The 24927-nt window shown below is 31.3% G+C and overlaps 4 protein-coding genes across 7 annotated transcripts in view; 3 read left to right on the forward strand and 1 right to left on the reverse strand.

Moving 5' to 3' along the window:
* Positions 1–167: 167 nt before the first annotated feature.
* On the forward strand, positions 168–1044 carry LOC126736121 (RNA-binding protein pno1). Its single transcript, XM_050440346.1, has one exon. The coding sequence runs from the start codon at positions 266–268 to the stop codon at positions 977–979; it is 714 nt and encodes a 237-aa protein (XP_050296303.1). The 5' UTR covers positions 168–265; the 3' UTR covers positions 980–1044.
* LOC126736124 (uncharacterized) lies at positions 999–24272 on the reverse strand. Its single transcript, XM_050440349.1, has 2 exons — positions 24145–24272; positions 999–1510 (listed from the first exon to the last, which is right to left on the reverse strand). The coding sequence occupies exon 2, from the start codon at positions 1442–1444 to the stop codon at positions 1088–1090; it is 357 nt and encodes a 118-aa protein (XP_050296306.1). The 5' UTR covers positions 1445–1510; positions 24145–24272; the 3' UTR covers positions 999–1087.
* Positions 2018–14825, forward strand: LOC126736111 (transmembrane protein 209). Its single transcript, XM_050440332.1, has 10 exons — positions 2018–2174; positions 2232–2378; positions 2433–2617; positions 2669–2860; positions 2918–3105; positions 3160–3301; positions 3362–3630; positions 13956–14147; positions 14212–14424; positions 14488–14825. The coding sequence occupies exons 1-10, from the start codon at positions 2155–2157 to the stop codon at positions 14620–14622; spliced, it is 1683 nt and encodes a 560-aa protein (XP_050296289.1). The 5' UTR covers positions 2018–2154; the 3' UTR covers positions 14623–14825.
* Positions 22641–24927, forward strand: part of LOC126736105 (protein 4.1 homolog) — a 51077-nt gene continuing 48790 nt past the window's right edge. Inside the window, exon 1 of one of the 4 annotated variants that reach the window (XM_050440321.1) lies at positions 22641–22947. The gene's annotated coding sequence lies outside the window, so the exon portion shown is untranslated. The remainder of the gene's footprint in view (positions 22948–24927) is intronic. The other 3 variants (XM_050440319.1, XM_050440318.1, XM_050440320.1) reach the window with 3 other exon arrangements.

A 24927-nucleotide genomic window follows, 5' to 3' on the forward strand; every position in this document is an offset into this window, starting at 1 on the left:
GTATTACGTCACTTATCGCAAAAATCAATTAAGAAATTACTGTCTCACACGCTCAAAAATTGAAAAGAAAAAGAAATTATGAACTCCTCACAGCAATAGAGATTTTACTCAAAAGACACTCCTCTAACCTAAAATTTTCGTCGACTTTTGACGTTGACAGGTCGAACCCTAACCTCTCCCTTTTTGTTTTGACGTTTCGGGTGAACACGTGAACCTTAGAACAACAACAAATAAACCCGAAAAATATTCAATAAGTTCCAGCAGAATGGCCGAAATTAACATCAACGCGAACCATTTCGAACCGAAAGCGTCCAAACGACGTAACGATTCCACGGGGGATTCGATGGAGGTGGACCCGCAAGGAATCGAAGGCAAAAGCAAAAACCGACCCCCAAAATCGAAAAGGGTAAAAACGAAATCATTCTCTGAAACCAAAGACGATATGCGTAAAATCCCGGTGCCGTCGCACAGGTATTCCCCCCTAAAAGAGAACTGGCTTAAGATTTTCACGCCAATCGTGGAGCATTTACAGCTACAAGTACGATTTAATTTGAAGACTCGAAATGTTGAAATAAAGGCTTGCGAGGAGACTAAGGATATTGCAAATTTGCAGAAAGCCGCCGATTTCGTAAAAGCTTTCGTTTATGGGTTCGAGGTAGAGGATGCCCTGGCACTATTAAGATTAGACGACCTGTTTGTGGAAACATTCGAGATTAAAGATGTAAAAACATTGAAGGGGGATCATCAGTCGAGAGCTATAGGACGGTTGGCTGGCAAGGGTGGTAGGACAAAGTTCACAATAGAAAATGTTACAAAAACTAGGATAGTCTTGGCAGACAGTAAAATTCACATTTTGGGAAGTTTCCAGAATATTCAGTTGGCTAGGAGGGCAATTTGCAATCTGATTTTGGGTTCACCCCCTTCAAAGGTTTATGGACAACTAAGGAGCGTTGCCTCAAAAGTCTCTGAAAGGATGTAAATAAGTTGGTAATATCTGGTTTTGTAAAAATAAATTATTTAATAATACATATTTAAGTTGTTTAATATATTTGTTTAATTTTTTTTACCTTAATTATTTATAAGAAAGTCACTTTTTAGGCTTAAAAAACTTAATATAAGCATAACTAATCAATATCGCCCCCTCTAAAATAATTATCAATATAAGAATCAGTTTGTTATAAACTATATTGCGACTCATTTTTGTTATCACTGAGCGGGCACTGTCCAGTTGACTATTGGCGTCTTCTAGACGACCTCTGGTTCTTAAGAGGGTCTCCCTTTGGGACTCCAGCTCGGAAACCACTTCTGTGCCTATAGTTTCTGTCTCTATCGCTATCTGTTCTGCTCTATTAATACTTTGCCCAGTTTGTTCCAATATTTGGGTTCCCTGGCGGACTATTTGTTGGTTATGGGAGTTCCAGTCAAAATTGTTTTCTCTGAACATATTGAGGGTAAGATTTCTTGTTTTTTGTTATCGTATAAATTCAAAGGGCAGACATTTTACCATTAACTATAAATAAACAATAAATTAATAAAACTAAATTGACAGTTGACGTTGACATTTTAGATAATTAAGGCAAGGTTGCCATCTTACGAGAAGTATTTTTCTTCAAGAGAGCTAACATACCCGAGAATTGATAATGTAGTGAGGACATCTAATAAGATGAGTTTTCAGAGAAGTTTTAGAGCCAGCAATTTCAAAAATTTTGAAAATTTCCGCGGTTAATTCAAAAAATTGCTTATACATTTTACCCCATATAAAAAATTTCTTTTTTTGAGAAAAAATTTCCTAAGGCGGCAACGCTGGCTATAACATTTTTCCCTCTGTTGCCAAGTCTTTAACCTTAGACATAAAATAAATTATAATTCTCCTCTTTATTACGTAATTTTTTATAAATAATATTTAAATTTCTTAAGAGAATCGAATTCCATATCTTTTCCCAATAGATTTTCAGTTCTATAACGCTTTTTTGAAAATATATGAGCCACACGTGGCAACCGCGCAAAATTTGGGCGGGCATATTTGACATGTGCCGCAATCTGAGGTTAGGATAATTCAAAATTATAAACAGCCATCGGCAAAATCTCATTCTTCGTCTCCCCTATTCTTTTAACGTGATTTTTCAGTTTCACTAGTTACCAATAAGCTCCACAATGAATATCAGTTCATATTCGTAAGTATTTCCACCTTAAAATCTATAAATCAGTCACTTAACATTAAGAATTTTCAGCCCAAACAGAACCCTTAACCAAAGCCTAAACAAGTCCACAATACTGGAACAAAGCTTGATTTTAAATAGAAAACGCCACAAGCTAAAGGAAAGTTTAATTTGGTTCAGCATCAACTTCCTGATACTTGCCATTATCATTTATGACTTGTAAGTTGCCAGACCTGAATCCTCTCAATAATTAAATTTAAAAAAATGTTTTAGAACATACAAAGTGCAATGCATGATGTACATGTCCTACTACCATTACCTAGAATACAGTTTGACAATAGTGTTCACTCTCAATGTGGTGTTTTACTTGGCTCGGATCTGTCGGCTCTACTTTTCCACTTATGAACCCATCACAGTTACTGTGCAGCAGAAAAAGCTTTTAGGAGTGAAAGATTCAGGTTGGAACAAACTTTTATCAGTTCTTGTATGTTAGTAAACGCCATTTTTAGACCCAAATTACACCATTATAAGCCCATCAAAAACACCTCCTAGGAGTGCAAATATGGGCACCCCATTAACCCAGAACACTCCTTTAAACATGACCGCATTGAGTTGGAGATCAAATGCTTCTCCAGGACAACAGGCCACCCCTCTAAACATGACTGCTCTCAGTTGGAGATCTAACTTGTCTCAGCAAGATAGTAAGTTGTTTTATTTTTTAACAGTGCTTTGGTATAGGGTGCCTTAATTTTCATCAGATTTGAGCATGAATTATTCAATGTCCTCACCCTCTTGGAGCTACCACAAAGGAACCCCAAACAGTTCAAACATAATGATGAACGCTGAATCAGTTGAGGCTCAGAACACTAAATATATTAATGAGCAGTCTGCTCTTGAGAATATTGAAGATGAAGATGAGGAGCAAGAAAAAGATGATGAAGAAAAAGTTTGTTTATTGCCCTATAAGGTGACTTAAATAGTCATAAAATTATTGTTTTAGATCACATTGTTATCGAACAGGGCCCCCAACAGTCAAAACAACTTGCTAAGTGCCTTTTGGAGCCACCCGGTGACCCAGAAGGCCAAAGATATATCTACCATATTAAAGATGAGTCAATACCAGTTGTCCTCGCAATCGCCCAGTATGTAAACTGTTAGTTTTTAAGATCAAGTTTGATGATTTGGTTCGGTTTTTTTTCTAGGTGAAATGTTAAGTGGTAGCCCTTCAAATAAACAGGAGGATAAATCGGCCAATAGTGTGCCATGTTTAGAAGTCTGGACCAGGATAAACGTTGATACAGTAGCACTTACCCAGTGGAATGAAAATTTGAGAATGTGGCTCTCTCAAACCATTCTGGAACGTTTGGTTAAGGAGTTTGATGTTATTAATGAATCATTGGATAAGCATAATATGTCCGACTGTAAGATTGGTATGGTCGGTTTAGATAGGCTCAGAAAAACTGCTTTGATGGTAAGCTTAGATTCATTCATTGCTCCTTTGATTATATAGAAGTTAGAAGGCTCTTAGTAAAGTTGTTAAGTAGGCTGATGATATGGGATTCTCTAGGTCACGGTTTTTGAAGTGTCTTTATTATCAAAAGATAACTACACTTGTGGATAAAGTATATTATTAATATTACATAATTAAAGGTAAAAAAATATGTGCAAATTAAAACTGTCCTGTCCTAATAAACATGAGACAACTTACAAATAATGATGCATGAATGCTGTGCAAAAGAGTCAATAAGTCTAAGCCAAGTCATAGCTTTCAAGTGAATCTACAAGAACTGTTTTTTGTTGACTATTACTATTAAAGATAACATTATTTAAAATCTTTATTGTAAAATAATACAATTGATACAGGTAAGATCTAAAGACGGCTTTAGATAGACTGAAATTACCTTAAAATTATTAATTTTCAGTATGGGTATTTCTGCTTCTGTCAGGCTTATCGCCTTCTGTAAAGCATGTGATATTCCTTACTTTTAGAATCTTCAAGGAAAAATATAGAATTTGACAAACAATCTGTCAATGTCCTGAAACATTCCAGGGATTTATCAGCAATTTAAACTTTTCCGAATAAATATTCCTGCTATAGTGAAACACATCATTTATAAAAGAATAGATTTTGATTACAATTTCTTTTATTTATTAAATTTTAAACAGTTTGTGGCTATTGGATTTAGAGAGATGAATCAAAGACTGAAATGGAAACCGAGAAATGGAGTTTCTTTTGTAAAAGAGTAAATTTTTTTGACAAATTAACAGTTTTTGAAAAAAAACCCGAATTTGAGATTTTTTACATTTTCTTGTTTTGGACCATTTCCAAAAACGCTGATAACTTCTTTGCTATTAAAGGTAGAGACATGAATCAAAGACCGAAATAAAAAACGAGAAATGGAGCATCATTTATAAAAGAACAATTTTTTTTAAGAAAACTCCAAATTTGAAAACGCCTACATTGACGCCACAAGACCTTGAAAACTTTTTTGTTATTTATGATAAACGCACGAACCAAAGACTGATATACAAAACGAGCATGTTACATTCTCTACTACGATAGGACACTAAAAATTACAGCGTCGAAACGCAGTAGAAGATGCCAGATATCTTAAATGATATAAAAAGATATCCAGAAGCCAGATATCTTGTTGTTGCATTTGGCGGCAATGCTGTGATTTTATTTGCACGCTAGACAGGAATTAACGTGTTAGTATTTATTTGTCGCTTATAAAGTGTAAAGTAGAGGGTATATAGTTATTTGTGAATTATGGAGGAAAGTGCTCGAAAATTGCTAAGTCAGTTTTGCAATAATACCAAAAGCAAATTAATTCAATTTACTTTTAACAAAGATTTTAATTTTATTTGGGAGTTCCGTACTGGAACTTCTCGATAGGTGGCGACTACTCGAAGTAGATTTCGATACCTAGCAAATAGGTGATTCTCAACACGTCTCGAGTCGTAGTCATGCACAATCGCTGCAAGAAATGTTATTGAGAGAGCTATTGGAGTTTTAAAAACAAGATTTAGGTGTTTATTGAGGGAGCGAGTGGCAAGATACTCACCAAACTTTGTTGGTGAGCTTATAAATACTTGTGTAGCACTACACAATATGTGCTAATGCTAATGCTGATAGTAAATTTTGAAAATGTTGATCCTGAGAGTACGCATCCGACTCCGATAGTGAAGATAGTTTACCATTATCTCGTCTTGTAAAAAGAAAAAAAATGTCCAAGCCAGCGAAAGCAAAACATGAATTTTCGTGGACCAAAAATGACATTCACACTTCTGATTTAACTACTTGGGAGGCTGTTTGTATGCCAAAACAACAACAGTTGCCAGTGGACACGTTCTTTTTATTTTTTGACGATGAAATGATAAACTTGCTGGTCACTTACACAAATTTGTACGCCAGTAGTAATGATCGTAATGAAAGAAAGAAAGAAAATGTGCTATATTACGTAAGACAACAAAATCTTGTGTACAAGCATCCTAAAAACTAAAAAATTCCAAATTCACTTTAAATTTCAAACAAACATAACATCTAAAACACTTTACCATAAAATTCACACACATTACCAAAATTAATCATAACAAAACAGATTGAGAAAAAAAAGCATCTTTTTGATAAATTTTATTAAAAAATAAGTAAAGCTGTCAATAAAACAGAATTTAGAAGAAGTAAATTAAATTATTTAACAGGAAACAAAACTAAAACACTAAGATGATGTCAGAGCACAGGTTAAAAGGTATCATTAAAAAAATCGTCAAGGCTATAATATGCCCTGGATAATAAAAGTGATTTTAATTCCTTTTTGAATCTCTTAACTTCTAAAATTTGTCCGGTACATAGAGGAACATGGTTGTACATTTTTTTGCTAAGGTATATAAGTGAGTTCTTGGTGAGGGAGGATGTAGGGATGTCTAAGGGAAAATCGTTAACCTGGCGAGTCATATGACCAGTGTTAGAGGGAGGTTTAGTAGCTGTTTCTAAGATAAAAAGAGTTAGGATTTTTGAGATATAAAGAGAGGTTTACAAGAATCTCTTAACCCAGCGGAACATAGGTATCTAACTGCCTTTTTTTGGATCACAAAAATTATGTTTAATAATCCCTTGTTGCTTAAGCCCCAAAAAGGCAAGCCATAACGAAGGTGGGACTCAATAAGAGAAAAGTACACTGAACGTGCAACTGCCCCTCCCAGCTCATGCCCCGCCATTCTTACTGCAAAGCATCCAGAGGATAATTTTGATGCAAGATTTAGGATATGATCTTCGAAGCGAAGGCGACCATCAATGGTAATACGAAGGAACTTACAGCTTTCTTTGTTTTGCAAGGGGGAGTTTTCACTAAACATAAGGCCCTGAACGTCACACTTAAATCCCATAATAAAGGTTTTGCCCACATTAAATACAAGCCTGTTTGCAGCACACCACTCCGATAAAATCTTAAGATCCTTAAAAACCTGGGCTCTAACATTATCAGAATCTCTATGGTTCCATAAAATGGTGGTATCATCAGCAAACTGAACCACTTTGCCCTGCAGTTTTAATGAACCCAAATCATTTACATAAAGCAAAAATAATAGTGGTCCTAACACTGAACCCCGGGGGTACTCCAGTTTTAAGGGATCTGGAATCGGATAAACATCCAGATACTGTAACTCTTTGGGTACGATTAGACAGATAGGATTCCAGCCATTGCAATGCCACACCTCTAAAGCCATAATTATTGAGCTTAGACAGCAGTATTCCATGATCTACACAATCAAATGCCTTGGATAAATCGCAAAACACTGCCGCCGCGGACTCTCCAGAATTTAAGGACACATAGACACTCTCCAAAAAGCCGAAAACAGCGTCATGAGTCCCTTTTCCCGTTTGAAATCCAAACTGATTTGCAGATAAAATGCAATTATGTTGCAAAAAAGATAAAATTCTGATTTTTGCAAGTTTTTCAATTATCTTGGAGAGGGTAGATAATATAGAAATTGGACGGAAATTACAAGGCTCACTCACATCTCCACCCTTATAAAGAGGGATAACCACTGCCTCCTTCAAACATGCTGAAAAGGAATTGTTTATGGCAGAAGCTAAGGCATTCAATGCTGAGTCAGGCAAAAGGAGTAGTAATTTTGATGATATCCCATCAGCTCCAGCTGATTTATGGTTTTTTAAGCTTTTAATTGCATCTCTAACATCAGTAAGGCTAACAGGATAAAAGAAAAAGGAATTTTGAACTGACACTTAATAATAATAATAATAATAATACTTCTTTATTTGCTCAAATACATCCAACAGCTTAGCATCGTCAAAAGGTATAGACTGTCAAACGCCAATAATACAGTGCACAAAGGGAGACATTAATCTATCAGAGTTTTACCTACATAACATAGCAAATAAAAAAAAAATTAAAAGCATCAGAAATGCTCACAAGTATGTATGAAACATTTGTTATACAGGTATGAAAGTATAGTATTCGATAAATTTTGATAGACTAGGTTAAAGACTATTGTAGAATTCGTCCAATGAGTATGGACAGATCTCCAAAATCAGGTTTTTCGTTACTTGCTTAAATCTATTTAAATGTAGTTGTTTTGTGGTTTCGGGTATTGCATTAAAAAGTTTTATGGCATTAGTCATATAGCCCTTATGGGTCAGACTAAGCCTGTGTTGTGGAAGTAAAAGATTTCCCCCATGTCTGGTGTCATATAAGTGCCTACTATTTACTGTGCTAAATCTAAAAGAGTATGTTCTGGCAAATATCAGTTGTTGAATATAATGCAAAGGATCAATATTAGTATTCACATCCTTGAGCAATAAATGAGGAATATTACAGTAATAATCATTTAAACTATTTGGTCTTACTTCTGGTTCTGAAACTTTCTTGTGAGAATGCCTGAAGTCATTTATAATTGACCAACATTCTCTCTGCCTATTTGAGGACATATTCAAGCGGTCACTATAATATTTAACCTTAGCTGCTTTTATCGTCTTTCTATATAGACTACGATATTTCTGATGATAAAGAATAATGTTTGCATTAGTTGTAAACTTGCACAGCTTAGACAAAAAACGGAGGTTTTTAGCTGAAGTTCTGAGGCCTGCTGTGACCCATGGTTTTCTATTTTTCATTTTAAGCCTCTTTTTAGGAAAACACTGATTGATCTTGTCACATAGCACATGAAATAACAAAGTAAACGGGTCAGGAGCCATTTCAACTGCATTCCAATTAACCAAAGCTGTAGTAGAAGAAAAAGCATTATAATTTGCTCTGCTGAAAATTCTTCCTATATAATGAGATGAAGGAAATACAGTGTTGCATGGAATTATGAGATGAGAGTACTTTACATGACACATCATTTAAATTTGTACACAAATAATCAATAGTAGTTGCAGATGAGGATGTTATATGTGTGGGTGAAAGAACAGGCATCTTCAAGTCATAGGATTCCAATATACTTAAAAGGGATGTATGATGTGATGGCAAGCTTACATCAGTGAAGTTAATATTAAAGTCACCAGCCAATATAACTATGGAGTGTAGAGACAATTGGGATAATAGAGAATCAAGTTTGTCCAGGAACATACCAATATCTCCTGTGGGTGGTCTATAAACACAAAGAACATATAAATTAAATCGCTTACAAAAACAAAGGGAGAATTCAAAAACCTTCTCCAACAGAAAGCTATCATACTTATTAATTTTACAGAAAAAAGCTTCAATTGTCTGTTTAACTAAAATAGCTGTGCCGACAAAAAATTGATATAGGAATATAATCAGATATTAAGAAACATTCGTTAGGCTTTAACCAGTGCTCAGTTAGTAATACAATATCAGGAAAATCACATGAATCAAGTAAAAGATGAAGCTCGTCCATTTTATTTCTTAGAGACTGTATATTTAAAATGAAACTACTGAAACTTTTCGCATGCTTATTTTCAATGTTATTTATAGAATGTGAGTGAGCTTCATCTTCTGTGTATTTATCTATAAAAAAGAATCCCTATCACAGTCAGTATCTAGACGTCCAGATTGATTACTTGGTTTTATTGTGGACACATTTTTTGATGAAATGTTTTAAAATATGGGTATACAGTAATGATGCCAAATCTGATCCAAAGTTGCTGGCATGATTAGACTCTAAAATTCTATTTAGATTAATATTATTTGTGTGAAATATTCTATAGAGAGCCTTATTGCTATTATAAATTACATTATGGTTTGGATACATGTAAGGGCTTGTCATCACTAAACTATTGCTGTGTAAATGTATAAATTTTTTTAAAATATCGAATGTTGAGCAAATACCATTTAACATTAAAATCAACATATCATTTTCTGTAAATTCCTTAACCATAGATGATGCAGTATAAATCAGTTCATTGTTTGTACTTCCTGGCTTCAGGAAACACTGGACTTTGTAGTTAGCTTCAAACTTCAGACGCAATTTCTTCAGGAACACTCTACTACAGTTTCCACCCACAAAAAGAAGCCTAGGTCGATTATCAACGGGTGAATTTGGCCTACATGGCAACTGTGTTGGATAATTTATATTAACGAATTTAGATATGTTTTGCTGTTCCTTTAATGCACAAATATCGGAATAGCAAGTATCTTTTTCAACTTCCAAGACCTTTATCGACTGGATCATATTCTTATTCATCTTAGTTAAATCATTAACTTCCATTTGTAACATATTTATTTGCGTCTTATAGGTTGCAGATTCATTTTCTACTGTTTTTATTGTTACAATTAAATTTTTATTTAAGGCATTTAACTCATTGATTTCTATATTGAAATTTATTTTTTCCTCTTCACATACTTTTAATAGTGACAGTAACTCACATTCTTTAGTTTTTAAATTTGTTAATTCAATTTTAAGTTCATCATTAAGTTTGTGTAGATTATCTAGGGAGGAAGAAAACTTCTTTTCGGCCTCTGACACTTCATCTTCAAACACCAAACTGTTTCGTCTCATTCTTTCTATATGCCTATCCTTTTCTTTTAGTTCAATCAATAATTCATGAATCTTCTGCTCGTAAGACTTCTTTTCATTCTCATTTTCATTAAAATTTATTTGACATTTTTCTGAGCATAAAATTTTGTAGCCTCCCATTTTTATGGCATCAGAATTTCTATCCAAACTTGGGTGGAATATAGACATACAAAAGATGCAGCAATAATTTGAAAACTCCTTTTTTTGACAGCATTTGAAATTACGATTCATTTTAATAAATTAAGGAATATATAAATACGGTTAGACAGGAATTGCTAGCCAAACAGGAACTTGAGCCTGAGCGTCACCAGGAACACGCGTAAAACAAACACACTAGCACGTCCTAAGGTTGAAGTTCTATGGTTTCAAGTTAAGGTCAATGCCAGCAAAACAAGTCTAGTTAGTTAAAACAGGAAATATTTATAAAACAAAAAAATATTGACCTGTTAATTAGGAACACTTGTACGGAAATATAGCACGTCGATATGGTTGTAAAAAAAATCAAAACAAAACAAACAAAACTGAGTACCCGCGTGGCCTCCTACGAACTTAAACACGACCGTCACGTATGACTGCTAAACTGATACTGCTGATGTAACAAACGCTAAAATGCGTTGTTTTATTGGAATATTGTTACTAAGTGGCTACAATTGTCTTTCGCGTCGGGAAATGTACTGGAAAAAATTCTCCTGATGCTAACAATAGCTTGGTCACTAATTCAATGTCAATAAACCGGTATCGTCATATAATGCAAAATCTACATTGTTGTGACAATGCCAATCTTGTGCCTGATGACAGATTTCGAAAACTTCGTCCGATGATAAATCTATGGAATAAAAAGTTTATGGATATGGCCCCTCCAGCCGAGCATCACAGTATAGATGAGTCGATGGTGCCCTACTACGGAAGACATCCAAGGAAACAATTCATTCGTGGGATATAAAATATGTACTGGAACCAACAGATTAGGATATATTAAGTGGTTTGAGCCATATCAAGGCTCAAATACTCATAACTGTCAGATGAATATAAACCTTTAGGAATGGGCGCAAGTATTGTCCTTGAGTTCGTAGATGCTTTAAAGGCTTCTCAAAAAGACATAAATTACCACATCTTTCTTGACAATTTATTTACGTCGTTGCCGCTGCTTTCTGAATTAAAATCTAGAGGCGTAAAAGGTACTGCACAGCCAGTGAAATAAAGAAACAACCACGTGGTAATTTTGACTATGCTACAACAGAAGAGAATGAAATTGTGGTCTGCAAGTGGCATGACAATAGTATTGTCAACATCGCTTCCAATTATTCTATGGTTTTTCCAACTATACAAGTCAAAAGATTTTCTAAGAAAGATATAATAATAAATAATATTTTATTTAGCACTTGGCTACTTATATCTACTTAACAGAAAACAAAAAATCAATTTTGATTGCGTAAATAAACAAATAGTCCCCTATTAAACATATGTACACTTGGTGCATTCTTTACCTCCTCAGGCAACTTATTAAACATGCACAGTCCCTCGTAAAACAAAGGATGTCGTTACCTGCCTAATGTTAAAGTTTTGCTTAGATCTAATGTTATAGTTATGGAATTGTACTCTTCTTTTTAAATAAACGTTGAGATACCCTGGCAATAAGTTATTTTCAATTTTTTATACAATAGAAAGATTTGCCTTTTTTATGTTTTGCTCAACATTTAACCAATTTAAAGAATTTAACATGTCTTTAGCCGGCACATATTTGCTACAATTCAATAATACACGCATTATTTTATTTTGCTGTATTTGTAATTTTTGTATCTCTTCTTTGTTGCAAGAAATCAATAATGAACTACAATACGTGAAGTGAGGTAAAATTATAGTTTTGTAAATTAACATTTTTGACCATTTAGAAACAACATACGATATTCTATTAAAGAACCCTACTTTTTTTCTTATTTTCTTACATAAATAATTTACATGACTTGAAAAATTTAATTGCGGATCAAGGATTACACCTAAATATTTAATTTCAGTTACAAACTCTATAGGTGAACCATTTATGAACAAAGACAATCCTAAATCGAAAAAATATTTACATTTTGTTACTGATCCTACTACCATACATTTAGTCTTTAAAGAATTCAGTTTTAATCTATTTTTACATAACCAATCATACAACACATTAAGCTCACTATTTAATATATTTACAATTTCTAAATAATCTTTTCCAGAGACGGATATGAGGGTATCGTCTGCAAATAAGTGTATAAAACATCTATTTAATATCCTATTCAGGTAATTTATATAAAGAATAAACTATAAGGGCCCCAAAACACTTCCTTGGGGTACACCCAGTACACTTTCCTTTTTTTGAGATACCCTATGTCCTATTTTTGTCCTTTGAAACCTGTCCTTTAGATAATTATCAATCCAACTTAGAGCATAATCATCAATACCATAAAGCCTCATTTTCTTTAAAAGAATTCTACGATCAATGGTTTCGAACGCACGCTTAAGATCTACGAATACACCAAGAACTATTTCACAATTGTTCATTTTCTCTCTTCAATTTGTACATACATACTGGATTGCAGATTCGCAGGAATGTTGACTTCTGAATCCTGATTGTCCCTCAAACAACAAATGGTTTTTCTCAAGATAATCCCTCAATTGATTACAAATTATAGTCTCTAAGATCTTATCTACAGTTGGTAAAAGATTTACAGGTCTAACCTCCGAAGGAACAGTTGGTTTATTCACTTTGGGGATTGGAATTACAACGCTAGTTTTTAGGTACCTTCCCAGTGACTATTGAAGTGTTAATTAAATATAGTAGAGGATATCCAATCACGTCAAAGAGTTGTTTTACCAATTTAACATTTAAACAATCATCACTTGAGCCTTTGTTTTTTAACCCATATACAATTTTTTTCAACTGTGAAATATTAATTGTTTTAAATTGAGAGAGTTTTGATTTAATATTTAGGTCTGGCGCCTCCCAGTCTCTATCCTCTATACTTTCAGAAACTTCATTCAAAGAGTCCAAAAAACAGATAACAAGGTGATTCTCGTCCCACAGCTGCATATTATCAAAATATATAACGAAAACATGGGCGGAGTAAACAGGGCAGACCACAACATAAGTTTATACAGAACATCCATTCGAGGCAAAAAATGGTACTTCTCCCTTTTTAGCTCTATAAAACTCGTGGCGTTTTCACAAATTCAATGATGGAAAAATGGATCATCTTAGTTTCAGACGGTCCATTGCGGTGGGAATATTGGAATCATTCAAAAAGAAATCGGAAGCAAGGACAAGTAAACTTCCAAAAGAAGCACATGCTTTTTCCAAATATGATCGAGTGAATCATCTGGTTGCTTACCAAGAAAAGCAAACTCGCTGTGCTTTGTGTCATAAAAAAAGTGTAATTTATTTATTATTTAATAACAAGATTTCCAAAAACACTGTCCCTATTTACAAGATGAAAATCACTTTGTCAACAGGTCTTTCGCTACAGCATTCATTTTTATAATTAAATTGGAGTCTTAACCTTTTTGCATCCTATTGTAGTTAGGTATCATATAACATTACGTCGATATTTGCATTTTCTATTGCAATTCGAAGTCTAAAATTTTGAGATATGCGTCCAATCGCAGTAGAGTATGACCAACGTTTTTCGACGTACTATGTCTGGCATCTTCTACTGCATTTCGACGCCGTAATTTTTAGGCCTGCGTCCTATCGTAGTAGAGAATGCCAATACGCTTCCCGGCTCACACTAATCGGCCATAAACATAAATTCCACTTGATTCCAGACCCAAATCAGCCATTTCATTCCCTCGCTGTCCGCCATCATCCAGTTCCTGGAACTGCACCCGAACCAGGAATATTTGGTGAAAAGGATCCGGGAACTGGCCAGGGGCGGATGCATGAGCGAATTCAAATGGAACGGGGGCGGCCACTACAACGGCAAAGATTGGGACCAGTCGTTACCCACCGACTGTGCGGTAAGTGTTATCCTATTTAACCCCTAATTGGTCGTTTTTTTTTCTTAATTTAAATTTGAAAAAGGTCGTGATGCATCTGTTGGCTTGTTATTTGGACACGCAAATGATGCCCTCGCCGAATATGCCCGACGCGAAACCCTTTACCGGTCAATATTACGTGAAAGTCGGCGAGAAAACGCCGGTTTTGACACCCCGTAGCGTGTTTATACAGGAGGTTACCGTTAAACCGCCCCATTACAGGGTGGTCGTCGGAGAGAAGATTTACGAGATGGTCAAAGTAAATATATAGAGACGTTAAACGTCGTTTCTTATTACTTAAAATTATTTTTGTTTGTTTTAGGGGTACAACAACTTGTTTCACAGCATTTTGTTTTTTATTTATAACGTTAATAAGCTGGAACAAGGGATGCTGGGCAGGGTTAACTTGGGTAGGGCCGGACTCAACATGCTCTGGATCGTAGGCGAAAACGAGTAATTAAGAGTGATATTATTAGTAATTCTGTTTTGACTGATTTCCTTTTTTTTATATAGTATTAGTAATAAGTTCGGTTTAAGGCATCAGACGATTTGTAGGTACAATGGTGTTATTTGCATCCTTTTTTTTAATTTAGATTTAAGCTTTTGTTGTGAATTTCTTTAAGTGATTAAATGCGAGTTTGTAATGGCTTTTATAATTTAGTAATCCTTATTATTTTGCCTAATTATGTTTTCTTCCTTTTCACAACTGTCTTAGGGCAGTAAGGACCTAAGTCAATAAATTTTGAGGTAGGTATCCAACTAAATTGTTCATAGATTATGTGTACAAATTTTCAAAATGATATTCGGTCAACTTTTTGAGTTATGAATTTTGTGTCGAAGAAATTTTAAAAAAAGTCAATATTTTCGAAAAATATTTTTTTTCTCAAATTCTTGTCCGAATTTTGAAAAACGCTGAAATAGGTGTCCAACGAAATTGTTCATAGATTATGTGTACCAATTTTCAAAATGATATTTGGTCAACTTTTTGAGTTATGAATTTTGTGTCGAATAAATATTAAAAAAAAATTAATATTTTCGAAAATATTTTTTTTCTCAAATTCTTGTAAGAATTTTGAGAAACGCTGAAATAGGTGTCCAACGAAATTGTTCATAGATCATGTGTACCAATTTTCAAAATGATATTTGGTCAACTTTTTGAGTTATGAATTTTGTGTCGAAGAAATTTAAAAAAAAAGTCAATATTTTCGAAAATATATTTTTTCTCAAATTCTTGTAAGAATTTTGAGAAACGCTGAAATAGGTGTCCAACGAAATTGTTCATAGATTATGTGTACCAATTTTCAAAATGATATTTGGTCAACTTTTTAAGTTATGAATTTTGTGTCGAATAAATATTAAAAAAAAATTAATATTTTCGAAAATATTTTTTTTCTCAAATTCTTGTAAGAATTTTGAGAAACGCTGAAATAGGTGTCCAACGAAATTGTTCATAGATCATGTGTACCAATTTTCAAAATGATATTTGGTCAACTTTTTGAGTTATGAATTTTGTGTCGAAGAAATTTAAAAAAAAAGTCAATATTTTCGAAAATATATTTTTTCTCAAATTCTTGTAAGAATTTTGAGAAACGCTGAAATAGGTGTCCAACGAAATTGTTCATAGATTATGTGTACCAATTTTCAAAATGATATTTGGTCAACTTTTTAAGTTATGAATTTTGTGTCGAATAAATATTAAAAAAAAATTAATATTTTCGAAAATATTTTTTTTCTCAAATTCTTGTAAGAATTTTGAGAAACGCTGAAATAGGTGTCCAACGAAATTGTTCATAGATCATGTGTACCAATTTTCAAAATGATATTTGGTCAACTTTTTGAGTTATGAATTTTGTGTCGAAGAAATTTTAAAAAAAAGTCAATATTTTCGAAAAATATTTTTTTTCTCAAATTCTTGTCCGAATTTTGAAAAACGCTGAAATAGGTGTCCAACGAAATTGTTCATAGATTATGTGTACCAATTTTCAAAATGATATTTGGTCAACTTTTTGAGTTATGAATTTTGTGTCGAAGAAATTTAAAAAAAAATCAATATTTTCGAAAAATATTTTTTTTCTCAATTTCTTGTGCGAATTTTAAAAAACGCTGAAATAGGTGTCCAACCAAATTGTTCATAGATTATGTGTACCAATTTTCAAAATGATATTTGGTCAACTTTTTAAGTTATGAATTTTGTGTCGAATAAATATTAAAAAAAAATTAATATTTTCGAAAATATTTTTTTTCTCAAATTCTTGTAAGAATTTTGAAAAACGCTGAAATAGGTGTCCAACGAAATTGTTCATAGATCATGTGTACCAATTTTCAAAATGATATTTGGTCAACTTTTTGAGTTATGAATTTTGTGTCGCAGAAATATTAAAAAAAAATCAATATTTTCGAAAAATATTTTTTTTCTCAAATTTTTGTAAGAATTTTGAGAAACGCTGAAATAGGTGTCCAACCAAACTGTTCATAGATTATGTGTACAAATTTTCAAAATTATATTTGGTCAACTTTTTGAGTTATGAATTTTGTGCCGAAGAAATATTTAAAAAAATCAATATTTTCGAAAAATATTTTTTTTCTCAATTTCTTGTGCGAATTTTAAAAAACGCTGAAATAGGTGTCCAACCAAATTGTTCATAGATTATGTGTACAAATTTTCAAAATGATATTTGGTCAACTTTTTGAGTTATGAATTTTGTGTCGAAGAAATTTAAAAAAAAATCAATATTTTCGAAAAATATTTTTTTTTTTCAATTTCTTGTAAGAATTTTGAAAAAAGGTAAAATAGGTGTCCAACGAAATTGTTCATAGATTATGTGTACCAATTTTCAAAATGATATTTGGTCAACTTTTTGAGTTATGAATTTTGTGTCGAATAAATATTAAAAAAAAATTAATATTTTCGAAAATATTTTTTTTCTCAAATTCTTGTAAGAATTTTGAGAAACGCTGAAATAGGTGTCCAACGAAATTGTTCATAGATCATGTCTACCAATTTTCAAAATGATATTTGGTCAACTTTTTGAGTTATGAATTTTGTGTCGAAGAAATTTAAAAAAAAATCAATATTTTCGAAAAATATTTTTTTTCTCAATTTCTTGTGCGAATTTTAAAAAACGCTGAAATAGGTGTCCAACCAAATTGTTCATAGATTATGTGTACCAATTTTCAAAATGATATTCGGTCAACTTTTTGAGTTATGAATTTTGTGTCGAAGAAATTTTAAAAAAAAGTCAATATTTTCGAAAAATATTTTTTTCTCAAATTCTTGTCCGAATTTTGAAAAACGCTGAAATAGGTGTCCAACGAAATTGTTCATAGATTATGTGTACCAATTTTCAAAATGATATTTGGTCAACTTTTTGAGTTATGAATTTTGTGTCGAAGAAATTTAAAAAAAAATCAATATTTTCGAAAAATATTTTTTTTTTCAATTTCTTGTGAGAATTTTGAAAAAAGGTAAAATAGGTGTCCAACGAAATTGTTCATAGATTATGTGTACCAATTTTCAAAATGATATTTGGTCAACTTTTTGAGTTATGAATTTTGTGTCGAATAAATATTAAAAAAAAATTAATATTTTCGAAAATATTTTTTTTCTCAAATTCTTGTAAGAATTTTGAGAAACGCTGAAATACGTGTCCAACGAAATTGTTCATAGATCATGTGTACCAATTTTCAAAATGATATTTGGTCAACTTTTTGAGTTATGAATTTTGTGTCGAAGAAATTTAAAAAAAAATCAATATTTTCGAAAAATATTTTTTTTCTCAATTTCTTGTGCGAATTTTAAAAAACGCTGAAATAGGTGTCCAACCAAATTGTTCATAGATTATGTGTACAAATTTTCAAAATGATATTTGGTCAACTTTTTGAGTTGTGAGTTTTGTGTCGAATAACTATTAAAAAAAAAATCAATATTTTCGAAAAATATTTTTTTTATCAATTTCTTGTAAGAATTTTGAAAAACGCTGAAATAGGTGTCCAACCAAATTGTTCATAAGTTATGTGTACCAATTTTCAAAATGATATTTGGTCAACTTTTTGAGTTATGAATTTTGTGTCGAAGAAATATTAAAAAAAAATCAATATTTTCGAAAAATATTTTTTTTTCAAATTCTTGTAAGAATCTTGAAAAACGCTGGAATAGGTGTCCAACCAAATTATTCATAGATTATGTGTACAAATTTTCAAAATGATATTTGGTCAATTTTATGAGTTATGAATTTTGTGTCAAATAAATATTAAAAAAAATCAATAATTTCGAAAATATTTTTTTTCTCAAATTCTTGTAAGAATTTTGAGAAACGCTGAAATAGGTGTCCAACCAAACTGTTCATAGATTTTGTGTACAAATTTTCAAAATGATATATGGTCAACTTTTTGAGTTATGAATTTTGTGTCGAAGAAATATTAAAAAAAAATCAATATTTTCGAAAAATATTTTTTTCTTAAATTCTTGTAAGAATTTTGAAAAACGCTGAAATAGGTATCCAACGAAATTGTTCATAGATTATGTGTACCAATTTTCAAAATGATATTTGGTCAACTTTTTGAGTTATGAATTTTGTGTCGAATAAATATTAAAAAAAAATTAATATTTTCGAAAATATTTTTTTTCTCAGATTCTTGTAAGAATTTTGAGAAACGCTGAAATAGGTGTCCAACCAAACTGTTCATAGATTATGTGTACCAATTTTCAAAATGATATATGGTCAACTTTTTGAGTTATGAATTTTGTCTCGAAGAAATATTAAAAAAAAATCAATATTTTCGAAAAATATTTTTTTCTCAAATTCTTGTAAGAATTTTGAAAAACGCTGAAATAGGTGTCCAACGAAATTGTTCATAGATTATGTGTACCAATTTTCAAAATGATATATGGTCAACTTTTTGAGTTATGAATTTTGTCTCGAAGAAATATTAAAAAAAAATCAATATTTTCGAAAAATATTTTTTTCTCAAATTCTTGTAAGAATTTTGAAAAACGCTGAAATAGGTGTCCAACGAAATTGTTCATAGATTTTGTGTACAAATTTTCAAAATGATATATGGTCAACTTTTTGAGTTATGAATTTTGTGTCGAAGAAATATTAAAAAAAAATCAATATTTTCGAAAAATATTTTTTTCTTAAATTCTTGTAAGAATTTTGAAAAACGCTGAAATAGGTGTCCAACCAAATTGTTCATAGATTATGTGTACCAATTTTCAAAATGATATATGGTCAACTTTTTGAGTTATGAATTTTGTGTCGAATAAATATTAAAAAAAAATTAATATTTTCGAAAATATTTTTTTTCTCAGATTCTTGTAAGAATTTTGAGAAACGCTGAAATAGGTGTCCAACGAAATTGTTCATAGATTTTGTGTACAAATTTTCAAAATGATATATGGTCAACTTTTTGAGTTATGAATTTTGTGTCGAAGAAATATTAAAAAAAAATCAATATTTTCGAAAAATATTTTTTTCTTAAATTCTTGTCAGAATTTTGAAAAACGCTGAAATAGGTATCCAACGAAATTGTTCATAGATTATGTGTACCAATTTTCAAAATAATATTTGGTCAACTTTTTGAGTTATGAATTTTGTGTCAAAGAAATATTAAAAAAAAATCAATATTTTCGAAAAATATTTTTTTTCTGAATTTCTTGTACGAATTTTGAAAAACGCTGAAATAGGTATCCAACGAAATTGTTCATAGATTATGTGTACCAATTTTCAAAATGATATTTGGTCAACTTTTTGAGTTATGAATTTTGTGTCGAATAAATATTAAAAAAAAATTAATATTTTCGAAAATATTTTTTTTCTCAGATTCTTGTAAGAATTTTGAGAAACGCTGAAATAGGTGTCCAACGAAATTGTTCATAGATTATGTGTACCAATTTTCAAAATGATATTTGGTCAACTTTTTGAGTTATGAATTTTGTGTCGAAGAAATATTAAAAAAAAATCAATATTTTCGAAAAATATTTTTTTTCTCAGATTCTTGTAAGAATTTTGAGAAACGCTGAAATAGGTGTCCAACCAAATTGTTCATAGATTATGTGTACCAATTTTCAAAATGATATTTGGTCAACTTTTTGAGTTATGAATTTTGTGTCGAAGAAATATTAAAAAAAAATCAATATTTTCGAAAAATATTTTTTTCTCAAATTCTTGTAAGAATTTTGAAAAACGCTGAAATAGGTGTCCAACCAAATTGTTCATAGATCATGTGTACAAATTTTCAAAATGATATTTGGTCAACTTTTTGAGTTATGAATTTTGTGTCGAATAAATATAAAAAAAAAATCAATATTTTCGAAAAATATTTTTTTTTTCAAATTCTTGTCCGAATTTTGAAAAACGCTGAAACAGATGTCCAACCAAATTGTTCATAGATTATGTGTACAAATTTTCAAAATGATATTTGGTCAACTTTTTGAGTTATGAATTTTGTGTCGAATAAATATAAAAAAAAAATCAATATTTTCGAAAAATATTTTTTTCTCAAATTCTTGTAAGAATTTTGAAAAACGCTGAAATAGGTGTCCAACCAAATTGTTCATAGATCATGTGTACAAATTTTCAAAATGATATTTGGTCAACTTTTTGAGTTATGAATTTTGTGTCGAATAAATATAAAAAAAAAATCAATATTTTCGAAAAATATTTTTTTTCTCAAATTCTTGTCTGAATTTTGAAAAACGCTGAAATAGGTGTCCAACCAAATTGTTCATAGATTATGTGTACAAATTTTCAAAATGATATTTGGTCAACTTTTTGAGTTATGAATTTTGTGTCGAATAAATATAAAAAAAAAATCAATATTTTCGAAAAATATTTTTTTTTCTCAAATTCTTGTCTGAATTTTGAAAAACGCTGAAATAGGTGTCCAACCAAATTGTTCATAGATCATGTGTACAAATTTTCAAAATGATATTTGGTCAACTTTTTGAGTTATGAATTTTGTGTCGAATAAATATAAAAAAAAAATCAATATTTTCGAAAAATATTTTTTTTTTCAAATTCTTGTCCGAATTTTGAAAAACGCTGAAACAGATGTCCAACCAAATTGTTCATAGATTATGTGTACAAATTTTCAAAATGATATTTGGTCAACTTTTTGAGTTATGAATTTTGTGTCGAATAAATATAAAAAAAAAATCAATATTTTCGAAAAATATTTTTTTCTCAAATTCTTGTAAGAATTTTGAAAAACGCTGAAATAGGTGTCCAACCAAATTGTTCATAGATCATGTGTACAAATTTTCAAAATGATATTTGGTCAACTTTTTGAGTTATGAATTTTGTGTCGAATAAATATAAAAAAAAAATCAATATTTTCGAAAAATATTTTTTTTTTCAAATTCTTGTCCGAATTTTGAAAAACGCTGAAACAGATGTCCAACCAAATTGTTCATAGATTATGTGTACAAATTTTCAAAATGATATTTGGTCAACTTTTTGAGTTATGAATTTTGTGTCGAATAAATATAAAAAAAAAATCAATATTTTCGAAAAATATTTTTTTTCTCAAATTCTTGTCTGAATTTTCAAAAACGCTGAAATAGGTGTCCAACCAAATTGTTCATAGATTATGTGTACAAATTTTCAAAATGATATTTGGTTAACTTTTTGAGTTATGAATTTTGTGTCGAAGAAATATTAAAAAAAAAATCAATATTTTCGAAAAATATTTTTTTTCTCAAATTCTTGTCCGAATTTTGAAAAACGCTGAAATAGGTGTCCAACGAAATTGTTCATAGATCATGTGTACCAATTTTCAAAATGATATTTGGTCAACTTTTTGAGTTCTGAATTTTGTGTCGAAGAAATGTACGAATTTAGAAATCGATAGTTTTTGAGGAAAATATAAACGAAAAAAAAAGCAAGAAAACTATAAAAAAATTAGGCGCATTTATGTATGATCCATAAAACTGAAGGAACTTTTTTACAAAATATCGCGAATGCAATTTCATTATTCCTACTTAAAATACCTACAACTAACAAAATTTAAAAATAATGGTGAATGTGCCGGGGAAATTGTTGAAATCAATGATTTGATATTTTCCTGGTGCATCCATCATAATTTTTTAACGTTTCCCTAGGCGAGTTTCTTTAAAATTTCACCAAAGTCGATCTATATATTTCAACGTTGAAATATAGACTCTGATTTTACTCATCTTAAGGGGTTTTAAGGTTTTTTTTTTAAAAACTATTTTCGAAAACACTGTATGTTTCTATGACTTTGACTCCTTTTTTCCATTATATTCAAAGTTATAATAAATATAATAACTTTATAAATAATAAAAATTGAAATGACTTCATTAAATCCAGGCGTGACAAACAGCAACAACTTTAAATTAAACCATCTCTATCAATAACAATGACGTAATCCCTTTAAATAGCCCGCCATACCATCGGCGGCCATTTTGTTCGCGCGAATTCCTACGCGGCGTCCTTTGGAACTGAAAAATAGTCCCCGCATATTTTCAATCCAGTTAAGTCAAATTACCTTAAAAACTCTATTGATCACTAAACTATTATTGACACTGATAAACCCTAACCGTTCATAGGGAGGTTTTACACGTGAATCGGGAATAATTAAAATATAAACAAGGAAATTAGGGTTAAGTCGTCGTAACCGACCGTACGAAAGCAAAGAAATTCAATTCAGTTGTTTATGTGGCGTGTGGCCCATCCCAGCTCGTCTGTGAATGTGTGTGCCGTGCCAATAATCAATTTTTTCCCCTAATATGTATTAATGGATTACTGCAGTTGTTGATAAGGTAAATCTTAAAACTATTTACCACCGTAAAACGGCCCGATTTCTCTACTAGTCCTTAAATAGGTCTTAACAACAGACGACTTGCACCAGTCATGATTCAATTGTTTTTTAAACATATCAAAACAAAACAATAAATAAAAATAAAGTAATTTATTTGGGTTCCGGTCTCTTGGAAATGGGGCGATTCACTTTGCATGAAACTGTGTGTTTTTGTAGTTGCCCCAAGGGTTTCTGAAATGTCCTGGGGCACAGATGTGTCATCAATATTCAAGAAGTTTCAATTCTTTGTTTTGACCCACTTAAGTCAATAATTATCGGTTTTTGTATAATATGTTTATATGGAACTGATTACACCCCCGAAAAAAAAACATTTTGCTATAATGCTTTAAAAACTAATGTGTTATTTGTGATTTTTTGACCTCTAACCTCAAAATTGATTTTTTCAGTTGCACTCCAGTGTGTCATGGATATTTAAATAAAGTGGTCTTTTGTTTTTGGAATATCGCTTTGATTAAGATAAAAACAAAATCTCTATGCAATATTGAAAAATATGAAGGAAAAAATGTGTGTCCAATTCCCAGCCTAAATTGGCCTTAATCGCCTTACAAATAAAAGAGGTGATTGAGTTAGTTATAAATAATTTTGACCTTACATTATCCCATGAATGAAAATGAGTTTTCTTTGTCCACTACATTATATTTTATTAAAAACATTTACAAAGGAAACATTAATATATTAACCAGTCTACACAATTACCAGATGTTATTATACTACCAAAATAGAATCCCAAGGAGCATCATCATATTATTATTATTGTTATCATTATATATAGCAAATGAAAACAACTTTTGACTGCCAATACTGAAAAACTGGTTATAGTCAGATAATATAAATAATGATGTCACATTTATTTTTCAAAAAAAAAACATTCAAGGAAAAAGTCTAGGGAATTTATCGAACAACCTGCAAGGGGTGAAATGTTTAGCGTCACATTAAATTGGGGAAACTTTAGGCCCATGTTGACCCATTTAAAATAAAAGGGGAATAAGTAAATTAGTAACGGTCGTGATTTACGAGATGGCGGCCGTATGTCATTTTTAAATTTTCAACATATTTACTAATAAATTTCGCCCCTGTTACGAAAAAAACTGGGTGGAACCAACTGTTACACCTTTTTTTAAATATCGATCTTACTCACCTGTTTCAGTATAAAGAGTAACATTAGGATGGTCGTGCCAGGTGGGAGGAGTCAAGGTCCTTGACCTTTTTATTCTTTTCATTCAGTTCAGGTCATTTTTGACTTCCTAGACTATTGAAATAAATAATTGTTAATTTTAAGGGAATTTGTTATAAGGTTAGGAAGCCATTTTGTTTATCATGCCAATTTAACAAAGATGGCGCTGATTGTTATAGGGGTGACATTGTCACTTTGTCAGCGACCATGATTTTACCTAGATAACTAAGATAAATAAATTATCCTAAAATTTCATAATAACAATGATAGTATACGAGTTCCTTTTTAAATGCCACACCGAAAACATTTTTTTTAACGTAATAACCGCAAACCGTTACAGAAATTTATTGGGGCGTGTCCGATAAAATGGGTCATTTAACGCCTTGTTTGTCATCGCTAAAAACATGCGAACCGTGTATAATTTTCATTATGATGGCATTTTTTAATTGGATTTCCCGGTAAACATATAGCCACTTTAATCTGGAAATATTCTCACGGTTTTTATGATCAATAGGCATTTTTTCATGCATACTCTATTGTAGGTATTTGATGGTCAAAGGTCCTTGTGAATGTCAAATTTTTGACACATATTTGCGACGTTGCCGTAGCACGACGTAATTTTTTGGCGTAGTTTTTCATTAACTAATGAACATTTATTAATTTAATTAGAAAGTATTAAAAAATTATTCAATCTAAAATTCATAATCGTCAAAAAGGCGTCTGCTTATTCGGTGTGGCAACGTAGCG

The sequence above is a fragment of the Anthonomus grandis genome, chromosome 5 (assembly GCF_022605725.1).
Source record: "Anthonomus grandis grandis chromosome 5, icAntGran1.3, whole genome shotgun sequence".
Lineage (NCBI taxonomy): Eukaryota > Metazoa > Arthropoda > Insecta > Coleoptera > Curculionidae > Anthonomus > Anthonomus grandis.

What these genes read in the sequence shown, in the direction of transcription:
- LOC126736121 (XM_050440346.1), top strand. Translation starts at nt 266, where the DNA reads ATGGCCGAAATTAACATCAACGCGAACCATTTCGAACCGAAAGCGTCC.
- LOC126736124 (XM_050440349.1), bottom strand. Translation starts at nt 1,444, where the DNA reads ATGTTCAGAGAAAACAATTTTGACTGGAACTCCCATAACCAACAAATA.
- LOC126736111 (XM_050440332.1), top strand. Translation starts at nt 2,155, where the DNA reads ATGAATATCAGTTCATATTC. An exon ending in AAAAAGATGATGAAGAAAAA is followed by an intron (nt 3,106 to 3,159) that starts GTTTGTTTATTG and finishes TTATTGTTTTAG; the next exon opens with ATCACATTGTTATCGAACAG. An exon ending in AGATTTACGAGATGGTCAAA is followed by an intron (nt 14,425 to 14,487) that starts GTAAATATATAG and finishes TGTTTGTTTTAG; the next exon opens with GGGTACAACAACTTGTTTCA.